The sequence below is a fragment of the Fundulus heteroclitus genome, chromosome 14 (genome assembly GCF_011125445.2).
Source record: "Fundulus heteroclitus isolate FHET01 chromosome 14, MU-UCD_Fhet_4.1, whole genome shotgun sequence".
NCBI lineage: Eukaryota > Metazoa > Chordata > Actinopteri > Cyprinodontiformes > Fundulidae > Fundulus > Fundulus heteroclitus.
In genome coordinates this window covers 25737807-25757842 of record NC_046374.1, presented here as the reverse complement: position 1 = coordinate 25757842, position 20036 = coordinate 25737807, and the positions used below count along the sequence as shown (strand labels likewise).

General features: G+C 38.4%; 1 protein-coding gene across 1 annotated transcript in view; it reads right to left on the bottom strand.

Moving 5' to 3' along the window:
- Window positions 1-20036, bottom strand: part of LOC105923925 (tenascin-X) — a 79098-nt gene that overhangs the window by 27610 nt on the left and 31452 nt on the right. The window contains exons 13-15 of the mRNA XM_036146613.1: window positions 19605-19862; window positions 18314-18571; window positions 17847-18104 (exon numbers count right to left, since the gene is read on the bottom strand). Coding sequence (XP_036002506.1) covers window positions 17847-18104; window positions 18314-18571; window positions 19605-19862 — 774 coding nt within the window. The remainder of the gene's footprint in view (window positions 1-17846; window positions 18105-18313; window positions 18572-19604; window positions 19863-20036) is intronic.

Here is a 20036-nt window from a genome sequence, read left to right as displayed (position 1 = left end):
AGACATACATGGTGCACCATGGAAACATCATAATCAGAAATCAAATTATGTTGTATTGTGAACAAAAGATGTATGGTAAAGGTCCAGGAAGAGGAAACGATGTGCAGCTGGTTAGCATGGCCACATGATGTTAATGTAATAAAGTGTTGTTATCAGCAAGAAGATAATGATGGGGAGCCATTTTGCAAATGATGTTAACATAATGAGGTGGGGCCATCTGGAAGGAGGCAACAACAATAAAGTGTTTTTAAAAATATGCACCCTCGGGAAGTTTCCACCGATATGTAACAAAATAATAAAGATATCCGTGGAAAAAGTGATAGAAAATACGTAATAAAAAGGTGGAGCTTGGGGAGGAGCCCCCAAGACCCGGGGAATGTATATAAGCAGACCGCTTTCTGTATGTTATCAGATGTTGTCCGTAACGCATCTCATGTGTGGTTGTCTTGTGTTGTTGCAATAAACCACCTTGGACCGAAACTCAGCTACTTTTGTTCACTTTTTGACTACTGTTGGATATTCTTAACTGCCTTACCAAGAACTTAGAATTTTTGAAGGACTTTGTACAAATTATTACGTTGTGGGAAGAACATTCCACAACAGTATAAAGAACACTACATTTAACTTTTATTTTCTGTGTCACCAAGCGCTCAAAGTGTCCCTTCTGGTGCAGGAAATGTTATTTTTGGTGTTATCCATGTTGAAAGACCTTTATCAACCATCATAACCCATTAACTTATCTTACTATTATGTTTAGAGCAAGATATTTATGATTTATTTAATGTGAAAGATAGCTAAACATAAACTTGAATTGATACATTTTTAAAATAAACTATGCATTCAATTGGACAAAAATGCTAATATGCCAGTTACTAAAATACAAAACTACTAGAACAATAAAGGGAAGTGTCTTTTGAACAAAAACAAATACTTTGAACTTTCTTAGGTTCTCAAATGTAATACAAAACTCAACAGTTGAGTTGACAAAACAAAAAAACACATTCGTTCAAGAAAGCTGACCATTATTCTTTTATGTAGAGCACAGCGTGAGGGCATATGCTGGTCTTTTCAGATGGTGTCGTTACTTCTTTTCTGAGGTCATCGTACATTTCCCAGGTGCCCGGGGACCTCTTACAAAACGCCACATAATGCCCAGTTGTTTCAGGCGTTGGACCCTCCTGAAATGCTATGATGGCTTTCAGTGTTAATCTCTGTTCTTGAAGTTGAAGGGTTGATGGAAATTAACTGAGGGAAAACTGCTTGGGATTGGGGACACTTTGCTCCACAGTTGTGGCACAGAATTGTCCAAGGTCTGTCAATCCAGACAAGTTCTCGCACTCTGTGACTGTGACAAACAGTCCCCATACAGAGGATTTTTCTAGACATGTCAGTTTTACATGCTGCTGGGCATGTATCAGGACTTTGGTTTTAGGCATGGAGATGCTGCAAGGTGGAGCCCTTGTTCAACAGAAGACTGAAGCTAAGCTATGCCAGAAGATGACAGGACTGACAAGTCAATGGAAATGAAAGGTACTTTCCTTGTATTTGGAATGTAAAGTGTACACTACTGGGAGGAGCACTGTCTTGTGAAGTGAACACTTGGATTTTCTGTCATTGTATTTTGAATAACTGTGGACACATGGCACCGTGCATCAACACGATGAACACCAGAATTCAACTGAACAGGGCTGAATATTGATCTCAGAATCTCAGCTCTCAAAGAATAGGTATGTGGAGTGACACCCTTTGAGGTAATATCTTTCACAAGCTGGAACACTTACTTTTCTCTGTACTTTTTAGCACATTCTGAGCAGAAACACGGTCACAGAAAGCGCAGCACAAACCTTGACAGACTGCATCAAAGGCACAGGTGTTGGTGACGCAGTATCTTTCCTTTCCGACTCTGATTGGTTGTTGATTATTTCCATTTTTTAAAAGCGCCAGCTTAACTTTTTTCTGTTTTACAGCTGGATCAGAATGTAGCCACTCGGGACAAGGGGAGAGGTAGGATGTCAACTTCCTCTTCTTTGGTGTGACTGCAAGGCCTCTCCAGTTTTCCATTGCTGCTGTTTCTTCTGTGTTGGATTCCTGAGAACAGTTTTCATCCATTTCTTGTTCCACAGAACTTTTCATTGGATTCTAAAGCTTCACTGCCTCTTCTTGTTTGGCAGCCTCTGCTTCTTTTTTTATTTTTTTGGCAGAACAGATTCTCATGTTGCCCGCAATAAGGCCAAGATGACGTGAAATTAATTTATCAACCCTAATGGGAAGATTCTCATGCTTGAACAAGCCATCTTTAATGTTCTTAAACTCAGCTTCAACATTAAGTGAAGTTGCAGTGAGCTTTTCACTGTGAAACAGGGGAACCATTACTCCAGTCCAGAGAGGTAGGTATCCTCCCAACCTTATTAGGTGTGGGACAAGCTCAGGTAGGTAGTGCATATTGTCTCGGTCACCATTGACTTCACTGTGGCACTTAATCTCCTCACACATATCTCTCACCCACATCTTCAATATTTAGTATTTATTTGTGTGCGTTGATCCAATCCAACCTCTTCTGCTTCCTCTTCCCTGGGAATGGATATAGTGTCATCTGCGATTTTGCTTTTAAGGTTTGATTTGCACACTTCTGACATGATGGGGTTACCATGAATGTCATTACCTTCTGTCTCACTTAATGGAGCAGAAGCAATGCTGCGTATTAGGACCTTTGCTTCCTCCAAAGATTGCGACTTGACCAGCTGTGCTATTGAACACACATAGAAATCTTTCACCCGATGAGGTTTTTTTCTCAAAAGATTCCCACTGGGAAATCATTTTGATTAGTTGTGCCACATCCACTCGGATGAAGCATGGGGGCAGTTTGCTGCATTTGTTTTGAAGCAGAACACCAAAGCACTCATTTACATAGCTCTTCAAATCAGACTGATGTGTTAAAGCCTTTACTAAAGCACCAAGTAAAGCTAAACAAAAATCTGAAATTACCTCTTTTGGGACTGGTGCTCCAGCATGAATCCATTCTGACAACCATCTTGTGATTGCCTGGACATCATGTCTCTCGGACAGCATTTGTACCACAGGGACGTGGGAGTTGTCGCTTCCTGTTAAAACTCCTTGATACAGGAAGATGTGTCCAGACAAGCCATTTGGCCTCGCAAGCTTTTTTACAACTGTGCCAGTTGCATTAAAAGCAACAATAGGGTGTTTCTCTGTCTGGTACATCATCATTTGGGTAGGACTCCAGTAGTGACAGAAGAATTTGTCTAATCCAATGTCACCAATACTTCCACTGTGGAACAACTACATTTTATTGCCTGTAGTGACAAGATTGGGTTTTTATGAGCCATTTCAGATTCATATTGTTCTTGTTTGACTTTACGTATGGTTGCTAAATTTGGTAGATGACTTGGTTCAGAGTCTCCAAAGTCCATCAGTTTTTCTGCCTGTGATGCCCTCCACACATGTGGCTGCAGTCTATCTTCACAAAGTTCTTTTTTAACTTCTGCACGCAGTCTTCCAGACTGTCACGTGGCTGGCCTTAAGCGGTTTGAATAATGTGGGGCATGGAAGGATTGATTTTTTTATGAAAGACAAAAAACTGGTTGGGGTACACCTTGGCTCTTTTAAATGTAAAAGTGCAAGAACTTTTAATTTCATTCCAGATTCCCCGGTTCACAACATGAGTCCATGTCCCTCTCTTCAAAATGGTGTATGCCCTTTTTTAAACGTATCCTTTTTGTATGCGACTCTCTCTGGAATCATATGCATCCACCGTTCAAATGGGAGCTCCACATTAGAAGTCTTATTGCATTACAGTATGTTACAGATAATCTGTAAAAAAAAAAAAAAAAAAGACTCCTCTGTCTTCTCCCAGTGCTTCCACATATATACATACTTCCACATATATATCCATCCATCCATCCATCCATTTTTAACAGCCTTATCCCTAGTGGAGTCAGGAGGGGTGCTGGTGCCTCTCCAGCTAACATTCCAGGCAAGAGGCGGGGTCACCTAGACAGGTCGCCAGTCCATTGCAGATAAACACACATATTACACAAATCAACACATTATATATATGTTTATTTATAATCAACATATGTATATCTATATATCTATCCAGAGGGGGTGAGTGGTGGCCTAGTGGTTAGAGCACAGAGCTTCAGTCCCAGAGGTTCTGAGTTCAACTCCCACAAGCTGCCATTCTGGGTCCCTGAGCAAGACCCTTAACCCCCAATTGTGCCGCACAGTGGCAGCCCACTGCTCCCCAAGGTTAAGATGCAGAAGTGAATTTCTCCATTGTGAGTTAAACTATTATCTCTCTCTCTCTCTCTCTCTCTCTCTATATATATATATATATATATATATATATATATATATATATATATATATATATACTGTAGGTGCAAGTGGACATACTTACCTTGATGCACTGCTATGAAGTATTGAAAAGAAGTGTTGATGATTGCTGTTGATCATAACATTGACCTCAAAAGGGCAAGGGTTGAGTAGATGCCCAGCACATGTTTGGTTATTTTCTTATTTTTGTATCTCAAAAGTACAGTTTGTCTAATAGCACCATCTAGTGATCAGAAGCTAAGATACAGGTCACCAAGATTGTTTTGTTCATTCGAAATAATACCAAGTTTCAATTGAACTTCTTCCAGGCTAAAATTAAATTATTCATATTCATAGGTTAGCAACTTATAATTTATGTGAAATTCACAGTTTAAGCATGAAATACGTTCACTGACCTTTGAAGAACTTTGAAATGATTAACCTTTTTATTAATAACTTTAAAGCCAAAGCAGCACAAAGGAAATTTTTTGCTGCACAAACCAGCACCAACGGAGTTAATTGACAAACATTTCATCTGATTTGAAGAAACTGGGAGGGCTGGTTGACCTTTGATGACTAGTAGAAATGAATTTTTGCCATACAAAAATATAAAACTTCAAAATATATATTTTAAATATAAAATATTCAAAATGTAAAATATTTGAAAAAAAGTTGTATTTAAATTATATTAAATTATATTTAAAATACATGTATTTTAAATTGCATATTTTATGATGACCTGTGGAAACATTTCTTCATATTTTTATAATGATAGCAGCACAAATGACAATTTTTGCTGCACAAGCCAGCACAAACGCAGTCGAAGTAATTGACACCCATTTCGTCTGATTTGAAGAAAGTGGGGGGTGTAAATATGTCTGTGATGGCTTTTATGTACACAAGATTTAAGAATAATCACTTGTTTAAAAGATCATATTTGACAAATGCCTGCGTACAGAGAACTAGATTTTATCAGAAGTAAATGCACTAAAAGTCATGTAAGTTTAGTACTGATTCATGGTCACGGTACCTGGCTAGATCAACATAATTCTCCCTGCAGAACCTCTGAGCTTCGGTCCAGTTCAGTGAGATGTTACTCAAGACAAAAGACGGTGTGCCATCAATTGTACCTGAAATACATAGCTGCTTATTAGTCAGCTTTCTGCACACTCAAACACCACATGTTAGATGAACTAATATATAAAGGAAGCATTTACTTAGGGCAGGACAATATAGAAAACAAGCATATCGATAAAATAGAAATCATATTGATCGATATCGATAATTATCAACAAATTCAAAACATATATTTTATGTGCAGTCCTGGCCACTTTATGCTGTTGCATAATGACCTGTTTTTAGATACAGAACACATAAACACTGAATTCAAACTCAAGCCTTTTACCAAAGCTGCAAGTTTTTTTAAAAAGAACGTGTGTTCTTTCCAAGCACTAAGTCTCCGCTTAGTACTTGGATCCGGCTACTTACATACTCATCAGTTTTTATCTTCAGCTACCACTTTATACATTTCGTATTGATTAATACTGTATAAACTTCAGTGATGGTATCAAGGTGTTGCTGTATTGTATCTGTAGTTCTATTGGTTGTGCTGTTCTTTTTACATTTCTCTTTGCAGGTAATGAAGCAGACTGATGAAGTTTTGTCAATCTCTCTCTACTGTCTCCTCTTTCTTTCACCTTTTCTCCCTTTCTTTTTTTGCTTCTCATTTCTCTCTCCTCTTCTACTTACTCAATGTAGTGTCCACATAAACATGAATTATTCCCAACACAATAAAACTATTTACATATACTGTATAAATCAAGCAGAGCACTATGGCGAAAGCGATAATGCTCCACTTGTGAGGATAAAATCTGTAGGGCTCTTTCTGGCATTAAGACAATTCTTATTACCACATTGCCAGACAGGACAAAAAAAAAGAAAAAAGAACATGTGTTGTCTAAACTCTTTGATGGAGGCGGAGCTTGGTGACAGAGTGTTTGTGATTGGTTGGGAGGATGTAATGACTGTAATATTAACCTACATGCCAGGAATGCAAAAGGATGGAAAACTGTTCTTCTATTGAACTTTTTACTGACCCTTTTTTTTTCTATCATCGATATACGTCTATCAATCGATATATGTTGTTATTGAATTCTTGTCCAGCCTTACATTTACTTATACTTGTGTAAAAAAAAAAAAAAAAAAAAACCTACCGTTGTAGCACACAAACGTTCTTAAGTCCGAGCACTGACGGTCGTCCCATCTGCCCAAAGAGTCACCGCTCACTGTAAAGAGTCTAACACACAACTGTGGTCCATAGAGATCGTTGGGTGAGCCAGGAAACCAGTTTCTGAATGTGTATTCTCCAACACCATAGAAACTGCTGTCATTTAGGGACCATTTCCAGCTGTTATACAGCTCATCATAGAGGCCTATCCAAGCCTTGCCTGCTGACAAGAAAAGGTTCATTATTTAAAGGAGTCGCAAAAACACATGGCCCCTTAAATTTTTGATATTCTTCTGATTAATTGGTGGATTTAAAAATAATAACATATTGTGCTTTCTTGCTTCAGAAATAGTTTGTCCTTAAATGTGTGCAAAGTTAAAAACTGACCTGTGTAGTTTGATGTAGTGGCAAGAACAGCCTCAACATCTGCCGTGGTTTCTATGGTGGCCAGGTCAGTGTAGTCACGTCTGCAGACGCTCTGAGCGTCGGACCAACTTAATGACACGTTCACAAAGTAGTACTGACGGCTTTGGGCGAAGGCAACACTGAGATGAGCTACCGAAACACAATATAATTGAAGTTGTGACATACAGATGGCAGAGGAAGACAAAAGCAAGAAATTCAACAAATGAATATTTTATGTATATTAAGCTTTCAGAAGCATTTATCAATAAGTGTAAAGCAAACGATCTGACCCCTGATTTTGATCAAGGTTTAAACTCTTTTAATTCTGTACTTTATTTAGTTGGTGCAATATTTCTTTTAATTCAAATGTCTAAATAGCCTGACTGAAAGGTTCCTCTAAGGTCCCCACGTCATAGTTCATGTAATAACCGTCAAAGATAAGAAAAGATGGTGTTTCAGCTTTAAGAAAAATAGGCAAGACAAGTTTATTTATCTAGCCCTTATCAGTAAGTGCTGATTGTAAGTGCTGAGAGATCCTTTGTTGTTTTTTCTTGTCTCCAATTATCAAAGCTTTAAGACGTTTATCATCCTACATATGTACACAAAAAAAATCTACACAAAGATTTTCTTCATACATACTTAACTGATTTATAAATAACAAAGCAAAATGTTACAAACCTGTGATCAAGACCAAGAGCAGTATTTTATCCATGATTTGTATTTCTGAAAATACCAGAAGCAATTTTTTAAAGTGTCCGTTTGATTTTATTACTATTAACTCATTTTCCTGTAAGAATATTGCAAAGCTAGCAAGACATTTCCAATGATTAAATACCAAACAATGTGTTTCTCATAGATGGGACTTACCATTAAATCCTGAACGTAAATAAAGTGCTGGGTTTTCTGCGCTGCAAAGCTGCAGAAACACACATGAATGTCTGGCAGAAGCATATGGTTAGAGTTGCTCCCAGTGGGTGTAGTTTTATCATTTCAAAGCAGGAAGTCCACGCAAAATGCAAGTTTCTTTTTTATTTTTTCCACCTTGTACTTGAACAGGAACGAGGATGTACTGAAAGAGAACTTGATACCATCTAAAAATGCATCCTTCTTGGTTTCATCCTGTTGGATTGCATTGTTGTGCAATTAGTACCACTGGCAAGTAAAACAGTATGTTTCACAAATTTTATTTAGTTTTTTTTATTTACTCCTATGATTACCCTTTAGACATTATACCGTTTTAAGAACCACAGCGCTGTTTCGTGATGCTTCTGTGATGTTGATTCGTCCGTCCACTGTCAGGCTTTCAAATCCAGGAGGGAAACCCAACTATCCCTTTTGGCCTGCGAGTCTCCAGCTCATTCCCAAGATGAGACACTGAGCATCACAAACATCATCAGTCTGAAGGGGAAGCCCAGTCAGAGTTCAGCTTGTGTTGGTAATAAGATTGACTTTGAGTGAAGACTATGGACAAAACATTGCTTTGATTATAAAAGACCAGATATTGTCAGGTTTGTTGCAGGACCGAAGTGCAGACAAGAGCTGGGAAGCTGCATATTGCAATCAGAGTGATTTATTAACCAATGAAAATGAAGGTTTACAAATAGGTTACAGCACATGTGTCAAACTCAAGGCCCGCGGGCCGAATCCGGCCCATCAACAAAGTATATCCGGCCCTCAAGAACCAACAAAGGCATGACATGTCATAAAGTAGTGGCATATGTCCTTTTTAAATTGTATAAAGTGGCTAAAACTGTGCTTGCTGGGGCAAATCTTCATTTTTTTTCAAATGTGTAGTAACAGCATCCTGCCATTAAATATCAGTTTTCCCACAACACATTTAAACAACCCAGAAATGTACAAAAAGAGAAAAAAGTGATGCAGAATCAACTTTTTTGTAGATAAACTGTATAAACTGGGCCTAAGGGTGCTACTTTTTTGTTACTGTGCATTTTTTTATGTTTCTATGTGAACTGACATGAAATTCTGAAATCAAAAGTACCATCTATACCCGTGCAACCGGCCCTTTTAAGACTTCATGATGCCAAAGTGGCCCAGTGTAGAAATGAGTTTGACACCCCTGGGTTACAGGAACAAAGCTAGAACCAGGGTACCATGCAGGAGACCTGATAATTGGAACTGGCTGCACTGACACTATATAAAGGAGGAACAACAGGCCAAATACTAGGAGAGAGATCTAACTAAACTGGGGAGGGCAGGCAGAGATAACGATCTAACCGAACTACTGAAGTAAAAAACAACAGAAGTAACCAAACAGAAAGTAAATCTAACAGGTACAAAATAAACAAATAGAAATAAATACTGAACAAAAGCTAATGGCTGAAACAAAAACATAAGCAGACTGCAGGATTCCCAGGGAGCTACAATTGTCCTGACTAAAAGAAGTCAATGTCTCAATGTAAAGAACTCCATCTCACCAACTGGTGATAATGATTTAGGATTACCTCAAGGCTCTGCCCTATCCCCCCTACTATTTCAACACATTCTCACTCCCTACTTGACGGTTTGTCAGGTTCCCTCAGCGTCACAAGCTGACGTGCAGGGTGCCTACGTAGGTAGAAACATCACTTCCTTCTTTCTGAGACAGAACACTTTAAAAATATTCAGCCAAACTAATGAATGAAAGATTGTCTACCTTCCCTGACTAAGGATTAAGAAAATAATATACATACTTCTCGCTAGAAATGTCTTTAATATACATGTAAACCCAGTTTTTGCTTAAATGCTTAATGTAGGCCGCATTGCTATAATATTCTACGAGGGCACCCTGCACATCAAATAATGACGGGGGGGGGGGGGTACCTGGGTTCGTCAACTAGTGACGCTGAGGGAACCTGACCAAGCATCAATATATGATGAATAGGGTGTGAGAATGTGTTGACTATGAAGGCTTATATATAAACCAGCTCCCAGATAGTTGTCCATCCAATGTCCAGTGCCAAATGTATGCAGATGACCTAGTCATCTACGTGCATGCAAAAACGAAACATCAAGCAGCTCAAGAATTATCAACAGCAATGTGCAAGGTTTCAGAACGGCGGCAAAAGTTACAAACTGCACTCAATGTAGCTAAAACAGTTAATATGTTCTTCTCAAAAAGAGCTTCTGCAGAGGAAACAAAGCCACCTGTTATGATGCAGGGGTCCAAAATTGAAATAGTCCATGAATTCCAATATTTAGGAGTAATTGTAAACTAAAAATTTTCTTTCAAACAAGCATCAAGTGAAATAAACTGTGAAAACAATAAAATTTCACTTGTTTAATTTCAGATTTATTAGAGACAATCTTACATTTGAATCAGAAGTTCTTCAACTTCAGAGTGATGCTGGTCAATAAAAGAATCATTCATGGGGAAAAAATCAGATTGAGAGCCCCCCCTACTGGTAAACAAATATCATAGTCGTCGCCACAGTTTCCATTATACCTCATCAGCGTTACAGGCTGATGCCAAGCTGCATTATGCAGTAAATCAAGTTTGCTTTCAACAGTGTAAGTGTTAATGGTTTATTTTCATCAGTTAAGAAAATGCAGTGAATGAACAGAAGATGGAACTAAATCAAATAATTTGTCTTCAAGAAAACATCAACCACAGATCTTCTGTGGATGAAGGCCTCCTCAAATCTCTCTATATCTACATGTAATCCCAGGCACACTCAATAAGGTTGAGATCATGGCTCTGTGGGGGTCTTGCCATCACTCCCAGGACTTCACGTTCTTTTTTACATGAAGACAGTCCTTAATGACCTTGACTGCATAGTTGGGATTGTAGGCCTGTTGCAAAACAAATTTGGGGCCCATCAGGCACCTCCTTAACGGCACTGAACAGTCTAGCCTTTTTTTTAATCCAGAAAATACAGCCCAATTGCAACACATTTAAATAAAGGTTGTGATAACATTCTAAATAAATCTTGCTAAATGGGAAAACAGCACCACCTGCTGTTTGGTTTGTACCTACAGTCAGCTGTAGGAGCAGCAGGGGATTCTATGTAATCCCCAGAGGAATGGATTTATTGCATTGAGGTAAAGTAGATATAAATGTCTGTGAACGAATAGTAGTATCCTAAAAGAGTATAGGGGGTACAGGACACTCTTATGCAAATATAACAGATTTAAATCTCATTCATCCCACTTTAATCAAAATATGTTAATGAGCGCATAGTTTGGGATGGGAAGAGTAATAAAGGAAGGGCAAGGACTTGTATGTAGCTGCAGCCAGTCTCGCATGTTCTATAGCAGTAAACTGGGAGGGCAGTGGTGCTTGGAATTGTTTTATTTTTAGGCACCAGCAACCCCTGCGACCCCATGAGGGATTAAGCAGGTCAGAAAATTGATGGATTTGCTGTTTTAATATAACATTTAGTTGAACTGTTATTTATGAATTGTTGTTGCTATTGAATATTTACTTATTTATTATTTTATTGAGAATCATTTTATTAACGACTGAAGATTTATTAGCGACTGAAGATGTAGTATGATGAAGCTGTCTCCCAAGGTAGGCTAAAAAAGATACTTTGACTTTGAATCAATTACGGCAGTGCTAGTTGACATGACTTAACAGCTACAACTTGCCCGATAGCAACACATTTGTGAAAACCTGTCTCCATTTTTCTCAGCTGTATGGTTGATGCTAGTTTGCAACCTCTACTTTATGTTTATTACAGCCATGTATAATGTCAACCCCCTGATTAAATTATACTTTCTGTAGCCTGGTTAATTCGCTCCAATTATAATTTTTTTTGACATTTTAAAAGTTTGCTCAATATTTGCATGAAAATTGGGAAACAACTTATGTCCGTGTTCCTATGTTGAGTTGCCTTGGCGGAGGCTTTGTGCTCTATCAATCTGCTTAATGCTGGGATAATGAGACCCAGAAAACTCAGAAACATACTGTTTTTTTCTAATACCCAATTATTTTGTTTGCAACCCACAAAAAGGGGCCAGAGTCTTTGGTTCTCAAAAGCCAAAGTCTAATTTATTTTGGAGACATAAAGTTGTACACTGCTGGCTGGACTCTATCCACAGAAAGAGCACTGTCACTGGGATGCAAAACATATTTATTTTCTTAGACAGCAGGCAGTAGGCAGGAAAATTTAGGTTAATGGCAGAGAGGAGCAATACCATCATCTTGTCAGTATGATTTGATTCAATTTCACTTTGTAAAGTGCCTTGAGATGACGTGTTGTGAATTGGGGCTACATAAATACAATTTTATTGAAATTGAATTGTAAACCACTTCCTACAACCTCCAGATTCCTCCGTGTCAATTAATCCGATAGATAACTTTTATGCTGTCTGATAGTCTCTACCTGCTTTAAATAATCAACTCAGAAATATTTGTAAATGGACGGTTAAAACAAAAGAAATGGGAAAAACAAGAGACAAACAACCCAACCACAATTGACTTGCCTGGAAAGGCCCAACAGGGGGCGACAAAGGGCCAAAACTGAACTGCCTGAAAATGCAGTCAGAAACCAACTGCAAGCACATTCAGTGATTTTATGCATCTGTTGCTGGCTGTGTTGAATAGGATGTCACTTTACGCTCTCGTGATTAAAGATAAGACACAGTGTGATATATACAGGAACAGGCACATGAAAAGGAAGGAGGAAACAAACACTATTTAATAGTAAAATGGTCACAAGATTAGATCAAGGTTGCCTTAGGTAGTTGGACAGCAGAAATATTGGTGAGTTAGAGATAACAAATGTTTTTTTTCAGGGCAGCCCGTTCAGCTTAGTAGATGTATTCCTTTCATTCACAATGAAATTATTTTTTAACCAGACCTTCAGATGGACTTCGTTCCGCAGAGCGTGTGGAACTCGGTGGCGCTACATCCATCAGCCGAGAGTCAGATTACATATTTTTTACACTGAACAATTATATGTCTAAAAGCGATAGATGGGGCACAATCCTTTCATCTGAGTAACATGTCAAGCTTGGCCAGAAGAAAACAAAGAACAGTGTTAAGGATTTCTTTTTGTAAACTGTATCAAGGAGCGCAAGGCAAAGGTTAAGGAGTTGTTTCAGGTCAGTAAGATCATCTAAGGTAGAGTGACCAGACGTCCCCGATTTACAGGGACAGACCCTGTAAATCCTGGGACAGCAAAAGCTGTCCCCGGAAATGTCCCTGATTTCAGTGTAAAAAAGTTTAGCGAATCAAGAGGTATTTATCCTGTCCTGCCACTGTCCCGATGTAGTGGATGAGAAAACCAGGCTAAGTGCAGTGCTGCTGGGAATGCATTCATTCTCCCAATCACACACCCCTGGAAATATAGCTTGTGTCAAAACATCCCTGATAGAGGAGTGGACAATGTTCCCCTTCTTCTGTAGGGAACATCACACGTGCTTACTGAGGCTGCACCTGTTTATGCCTGTCCAAAAGTTACATGCTATGGCCAGTGATTTGTGTTTATCATTATACAGTCATTATACAGTTTCAAAATCAAACAAACCCCAAATCTTTATTTAAAAGCAATAAAAAAAAAATCATAAAATATGTATTTACATGACTTATGAAAACATAACAAAATCTTAACTTAGGTCTTGATTAACAAAAAAAGTTAAAATGTCACTTGAGAAAAACTGTAAACGACAGGCATCCAAACTTTCAAAATTAGTAAATGATCTGAATTAGCTTATTATATTTTAAGAAACGGCTTATTATATGTTAAGAAACGGAAACACAGCAATGTTGCTGATGACTTCTCCACTCAATCATATCATGGTTTTGAAGAAACAACTTTCAGCGAAGTCTGTGGTGGCAGGTTATATTTTCTGAGGAGCTGGATGTGAGAACACACATATACATCAGTAAGGTCAATGAAGTAATAAATATCAAATTGAATTAAAAAAGAAAGGGATATTAGTCTCACCTCTACCAAAGCATCTTCCATCTCAGATTCTGACATTGTGCTGGGACGCTCTACCCTCATGGTTATTGCCAAAACATAGTCTGTTGACAAAATACACATTTCACATTAAAATAATTATTATCAACTTAAACTCTGCAACTAGAAGAAAATGTTTATTTCTAAAGCAAGAAAAGACAAAAAAGTTATTTACTCACTTGGACCTGTTTGTTGGTCAGACAAGTATCGTGTAATCAAAGGTTAGTTTATGTTGACATGAAAAGAAAGAAAAATATTTGGGTGATTTCAGATTATTTTCCTTAATCTTCTGAAATTCTAACATTAATAAATGAATCAGCACTAAACAGAATCAATTGTGAAATGGCAACTGATGGATGACGCTCGTCTTACCAGTGGCGGCTGAGATTGTGACTCCACGGCTTCTGATGTTCTCAAACACAGACAAGAGAGTGAATGTGTAGTTTGTACGAGCAGTAAGAGATGAGACTGTATGGTTCACTGGTCCATTTCCATCTGGTGCACTGATGTTTGTCTCTGTGCCATTAAACTGGAGAACAAAGCTGGTGTTGCTGCTGACTTTATTCCACCGCAGAGTAATGCTGGTCTCAGTTTGTGCTGATGGTCTGAAGCCTTTTGCATCTGAAGGAGCTGGGGGAAAAACAATCTAAATTACAAGCAAATCACTACTATACCAGCATTTCATGTAATGTAGTTGATAATGCTGCATATGTAAATTATCCAGAGAATTTCATATAAAAAAAAATAACGTCAGCTTGTCGTTTTGTCTGGCTAAATGTCCCTCCTCAGTAAAAAGGTTGGGTGTGGTAATGATGTGGAGCTCGACCTAGTTGACTTCACTCTGATTGGCTACAACCATATCTGAAAAACCGGTCAAACATCACACCACACCACTCCCCCCCTACATCCACACCTCTCTTCTCGGCACAACAATCCTTTATTACGGTGTTATGGCTAATGGGAATATTTGTGTTGCAGGATGTCACCTGACCAAAGGTTTTAATCTGGTGGCAGTTTTCAGTTTTATCTGAGCTCTACTGCATGTTTAAAATAGATTTTATTAACAAAAATCTTCTTTTAGCAATGAAAGATTACTCCAAGGTTCTCACTAGTTGCTGCTGCAATGCGGGCTCCACTGCTCCTCACATTCGCAAACACAGAAAAGAGCATGAATGTGTATTTAATTCCAGCAGAGAGAGATGAGACTGTATGGTTCTGTATGACACTGTATGAGGCCTGGGTCGTCATTAATCGATGGAAATAGGCTGTATTATCTGTGAGTCATTCGGTTTTGATTCATAAATTAGTAATTCTAAAACTTGATTAGGGGATCCTAACCTATGTAGTCATGTCTTTGCTGGAAAAAAACTCACCCCAGTGTCTAGAAACAATGTCCTTGACCTGATCCTGTTGAGCTTAAAAGTTAATTGTTTGTCAAATAAGGTACTGCTAAAGGCTCATTTTACATTTTTTGCATGAAATGAATAGATATTATTATAAGATTATTACATAAAATTTTCTAGCTATATTTAAAATGGCAATTGTTACACATGCATCGCCTGGCATGGGCGGAACACAACACTGTACAGAAATTCTTGTTTAAAACCACACAGGGATTCTTTGAAGCATCTTACCAGTGACAGCTGTAAGTGTTCTCCACTGCTTTTAACATTTTCAAAGACAGAGAAGAGTGTGAATGTGTAAATAGCTCCAGCAGTGAGAGATGGGACTGTGTGAGTTACTGGTCCATCTCCATCTGGTGCACTGAAAAATGTCTGTGCCATTAAACTGGAGAATGAAGCTGACGTTGTTCACTTTATTCCATTTCAGAGTGATACTGGTCTCTTCTTGTTCTAATGCTCGGAAATCTTTGGCATTTTAAGGCGCATTTTGAGTGTAAAATTAAGAACACCACATTATTCAGGCAAAGAAACTGGGATGACCGCAACTGGAGGCAGTCAATTCTTAACAATGGATGTGATAGATGTTTACCCATGAAAATAGTGAGCGGAGGACAAAGTAGGAGGGTTTTTTGGGGTGGGGGAAGAGCTTGCTCTTTGACCTTGTTAGTAAACAGGCTTAGCTTACCTGGTCTAATGTAAAACTGAAAAAATAGGAACGCTATGAGCAATAGGAATACTCATAGGAACTGTTAAGAAAATATCTTAGTCAAGCAGAGTGGTGTCTGTCTCTCCCTGCTCCAGCGTAAGATAAACATGGAGTTTATTGCCCCCCCTTGAGGGGGGGGGGGCGAAGGTGAGGGGGTCAATCATCTTCCCCTGAGCTTGCAGGAGGAGCTATAAAGTTGATAAAAGGAATGTCTTGGTAAAACTTACTTCAGACAGACTTCACGACCGCGCGGTGAAATCATCTTGATTGGTAAATGTAAACTCTGTCTCCATATTTAATTTCTATGAATTAAATATGCATATTAAACTGTTCTACCTCTTGATTAATGTTTTCTCACTTGCGGCCAAATCTGGAACTGGGGTAAGTTGGGTTTTCAATAGACATGTGACAGCAGGCCGGTAAACCCAATCTTTAACAGAACCTAAAACAGGCCTTCCTTATTAAGTTGAACCCTAAATTGTAGATAAATGCTGTGACCGTGGTCTTTAGTGATAAATGTTTAAATGTGAATTTTTCATTATGATTGTTGATAAATGTTTCCATTGATGTTTGAGCAGTCTACTTCTTTGGAACTGCTTTGATTATGCACACACATTGAAAGGGGCTAACAGGCATTCGAACTGTTTTGTAATGATGTTGCTTTTGGGCACAGCAACAGGGGTACTGTTACGGATTGTGAGATAACAGGCTTTTGCAGCGAAAGACAGTTCTAGGGAAACAAACCCAAGGACGTCTGGCATGTATAAACACACAGACATTTATCTTCCTTGATGCCAAGCTCTAAGTCTAATGGTGACGTGGATCCCGGAAGACAACATGGGGTATTCAACTTATCTTGAGCAGGCGTTGCTCATCCATATAAACTGACATGGCCAAGAGTTGGACACTCTCTGGCATCCGTAAATCTACCTGTCTCGCATTGTTGTTTCTGAGAGTCCAATACTGAAGCTGTAAACAACCCTCTACCTTTTAAATTAAATTAGTAAAAATATAGTTTCTCTTTCAAGAGTCATTTTAATACTACAGACGTCCAGAAATTGAGAAGACCACATTGTTCAGGCAAAGAACCTGGGTTGATTGCAACTGGAGGCGGTCAATTTTTAACACAATATTCTATCCATGTGTCTAGAGTGCCTCTCTTTGTTTTAACAGATATTCCTGCCTTTTAGTCAGCAATGATTTTTAAACTGGAAGACCTAAGTCACAGAAGGACCATGAATTGAAAACGTGAACCTACCAAAGCTGCCTTAATTTGAAACTTTCTTTCTACAATCTGACACTCTGTGCAGGCTATGCATTTTTTCATCCATGAAGAAAGGAGCAAGAAGACCTGCATGCATAGTAACTGGAAACTTCTCTTCGATAACATTTATCAAACTGCATGTAGAAGATGCAGCCGTTCTGAAGACATTGTTTACTTGAAACCCTGTCTAATTAAAGAAGACTGAAACTGCAGTATCAAAGATAAAATAATCCACATATGTTAAACTTATATTTTGCAGTCCTATGTAAAAATTCATAACATTTTGAAGCTTAATTCTGTATACAGATGAAAAGCTACTTTCGGATTTTAATGTTTAAATCATTAGATGACATATTTTCTAAACAACAAAAACTTTGAATACCACCTCTTGATGATAAAAACGTTGAATTAGGTCACATTTTTCGGTCTGGAGATTGAGCATCTTTGTTTACTTAGTGTATGATTTTTGGCATTTTTTTGACAAAACTCTCTAAATTTAAGATGGCTACATTTAAATGTACATTGCTTTACATGGGCAGAATACAACATTGTACAGAAGTTCTTGGTTTAAGCCAGTCAAGTATTTTGTTAGACATCTTACCGGTGACAGCTGTAAGTTGTACTCCACTGCTTCTGATGTTCTCAAACACAGAAAAGAGCATGAATGTGTGTTTCGTTCCAGCAGAGAGAGATGTGACTGTATGGTTCACTGGTCCATCTCCATCTGGTGCACTGATGTTTGTCTCTGTGCCATTAAACTGGAGAACAAAGCTGATGCTGTTGTTGACTTTATTCCACTGCAGAGTGATGCTGGTCTCATTTTGTTCTGATGCTCTGAAGCCTTCTGCATTTTCAGGAGCTAAGAAAAACAATGAGATTTGAAAAGTTTTGACTTACTTTGTCTAACTAAAGAAATTCTATTGGTCTTTAGACTGTTGAGATTAATGCATTTAACAGTTTCTCAATGGCGAAACACTAAGATCTTACATCAGCGCTCTCCAAAAACATCACCAACTGAAAATGTTTAAACTAATTTTATTTAAGATGTCATCAAAATTGAAAACTTACCAGTCACTGCAGCAATGCTGACTCCACTGCTTCTGACATTCTCAAACACAGAGAAGAGGGTAAATAGGTATCTAGTTCCAGCAGTGAGATTTGTGACTGTCAGAGCTAGTGGCCCACTTCCAGCTGGTGCAGCTACATTTAACTGCATTTCATTATATTGAAGGATGAAACTGACATTGTCATTGACTTGATCCCATTGTAGAGTGATGCTGGTCTCATCCTGTCTCAATGATGTGAAGCCTCCAGCATTTTCAGGGGCTGAAAGAAAACAATGTAAGCTAAGTTATATCTTTAATCCACTGAGTGTGAGTGGTGAAATGGTTTTGTGAAAGAGATCAGCACTTGAATTTAAAGGCTATTTGCAATTCAATTAAAAATATTTTTTTTCAGTTGTTACAGATTAGCCATCTCACATTGTTGTTTATAAGAGTCCAGTACTGAAAATGAGTCTTTTTTATTAATACAGAAGTCTAAAATTGAGAACACTACATTGTTCAGGCAAAGAACCTGGGTTGACTGAAACCGGAGGCAGTCGAATCTTCACAATGGATGTGATGGATGTTTACCCATGAAACTGTGAGTGGAGGACAAAGTAGGAGGTTGTTTTGGGGTGGAGGAAGACCTGTGTTCTTTGACCTTGTTATTAAACAGGCTTAGCTTACCTGGTCTAATGTAAAACTGAAGAAAATGTGCTCATAGGAACCTTAAACAGGCCTTCCTTATTAAGGTGAACCCTAAATTGTAGATAAATGCTGTGACTGTGGTCTTTAGTGATAAATGCTGAAATGTGAATTTTTCATCATGATTGCTAATAAATGTTTCCATTGATGTTTGAGCAGCCAATTTTTTTTTGGAACTGCTTTGGTTGTGCAGTGCCTTTTGGGCACACCAACAGGAAGGTGCTAACAGCCGTTGGAACTGTTTTGTAACGATGTGCCTTTTGGGCACACCGACAGGGGTACTGTTACGGATTGTGAGATAACAGGCTTTTGCTGCAAAAAACAGTTCCAGGGAAACAAACCCAAGGACGTCTGGAATGTATAAACACACAGACATTTATCTTCCTTGATGCCAAGCTAAAACTTTGAATACCACCTTTTGATGATAAAATAGTGGAATTAGCTCCCATTTTTCGGTCTGGAGATGGAACATCTTTGATTACTCAGTGTGTGATTTGTGGCATTTTGTGCTACTCTAAGATGTCACACAACCATTTTACACCAGAGCAGAATACAACATCGTGCAGAACTTATTGGCTAAAGCCAAACAAGCATTTTGTTAAACATCTTACCGGTGACAGCTGTAAGTTGTACTCCACTGCTTCTGATGTTCTCAAACACAGAGAAGAGCATGAATGTGTATTTCGTTCCAGCAGTGAGAGATGATATTGTATAGTTCACTGGTCCATCTCCATCTGGTGTACTGATATTTGTCTCTGTGCCATTGAACTGGAGAACAAAGCTGACATTGCTGTTGACTTTATTCCACTGCAGAGTGATGCTGGTCTCGGTTTGTTCTGATGCTGTCACAGCTTCTGCATTTTTGGGAGCTAAAATACATGAGGAATGAGTCAGTAATTTGTCTAACTTAGCATAACTGGTGGTAGTGTGCGTCTGTCAGGGACATAGATTCTTCATGATAAAAGCTAAATGCCCATTGGCTAACCTTTGGTATGTCTATTAGCTGCTCTCATTACTTTATGATTAGCAATACTTATTAATTG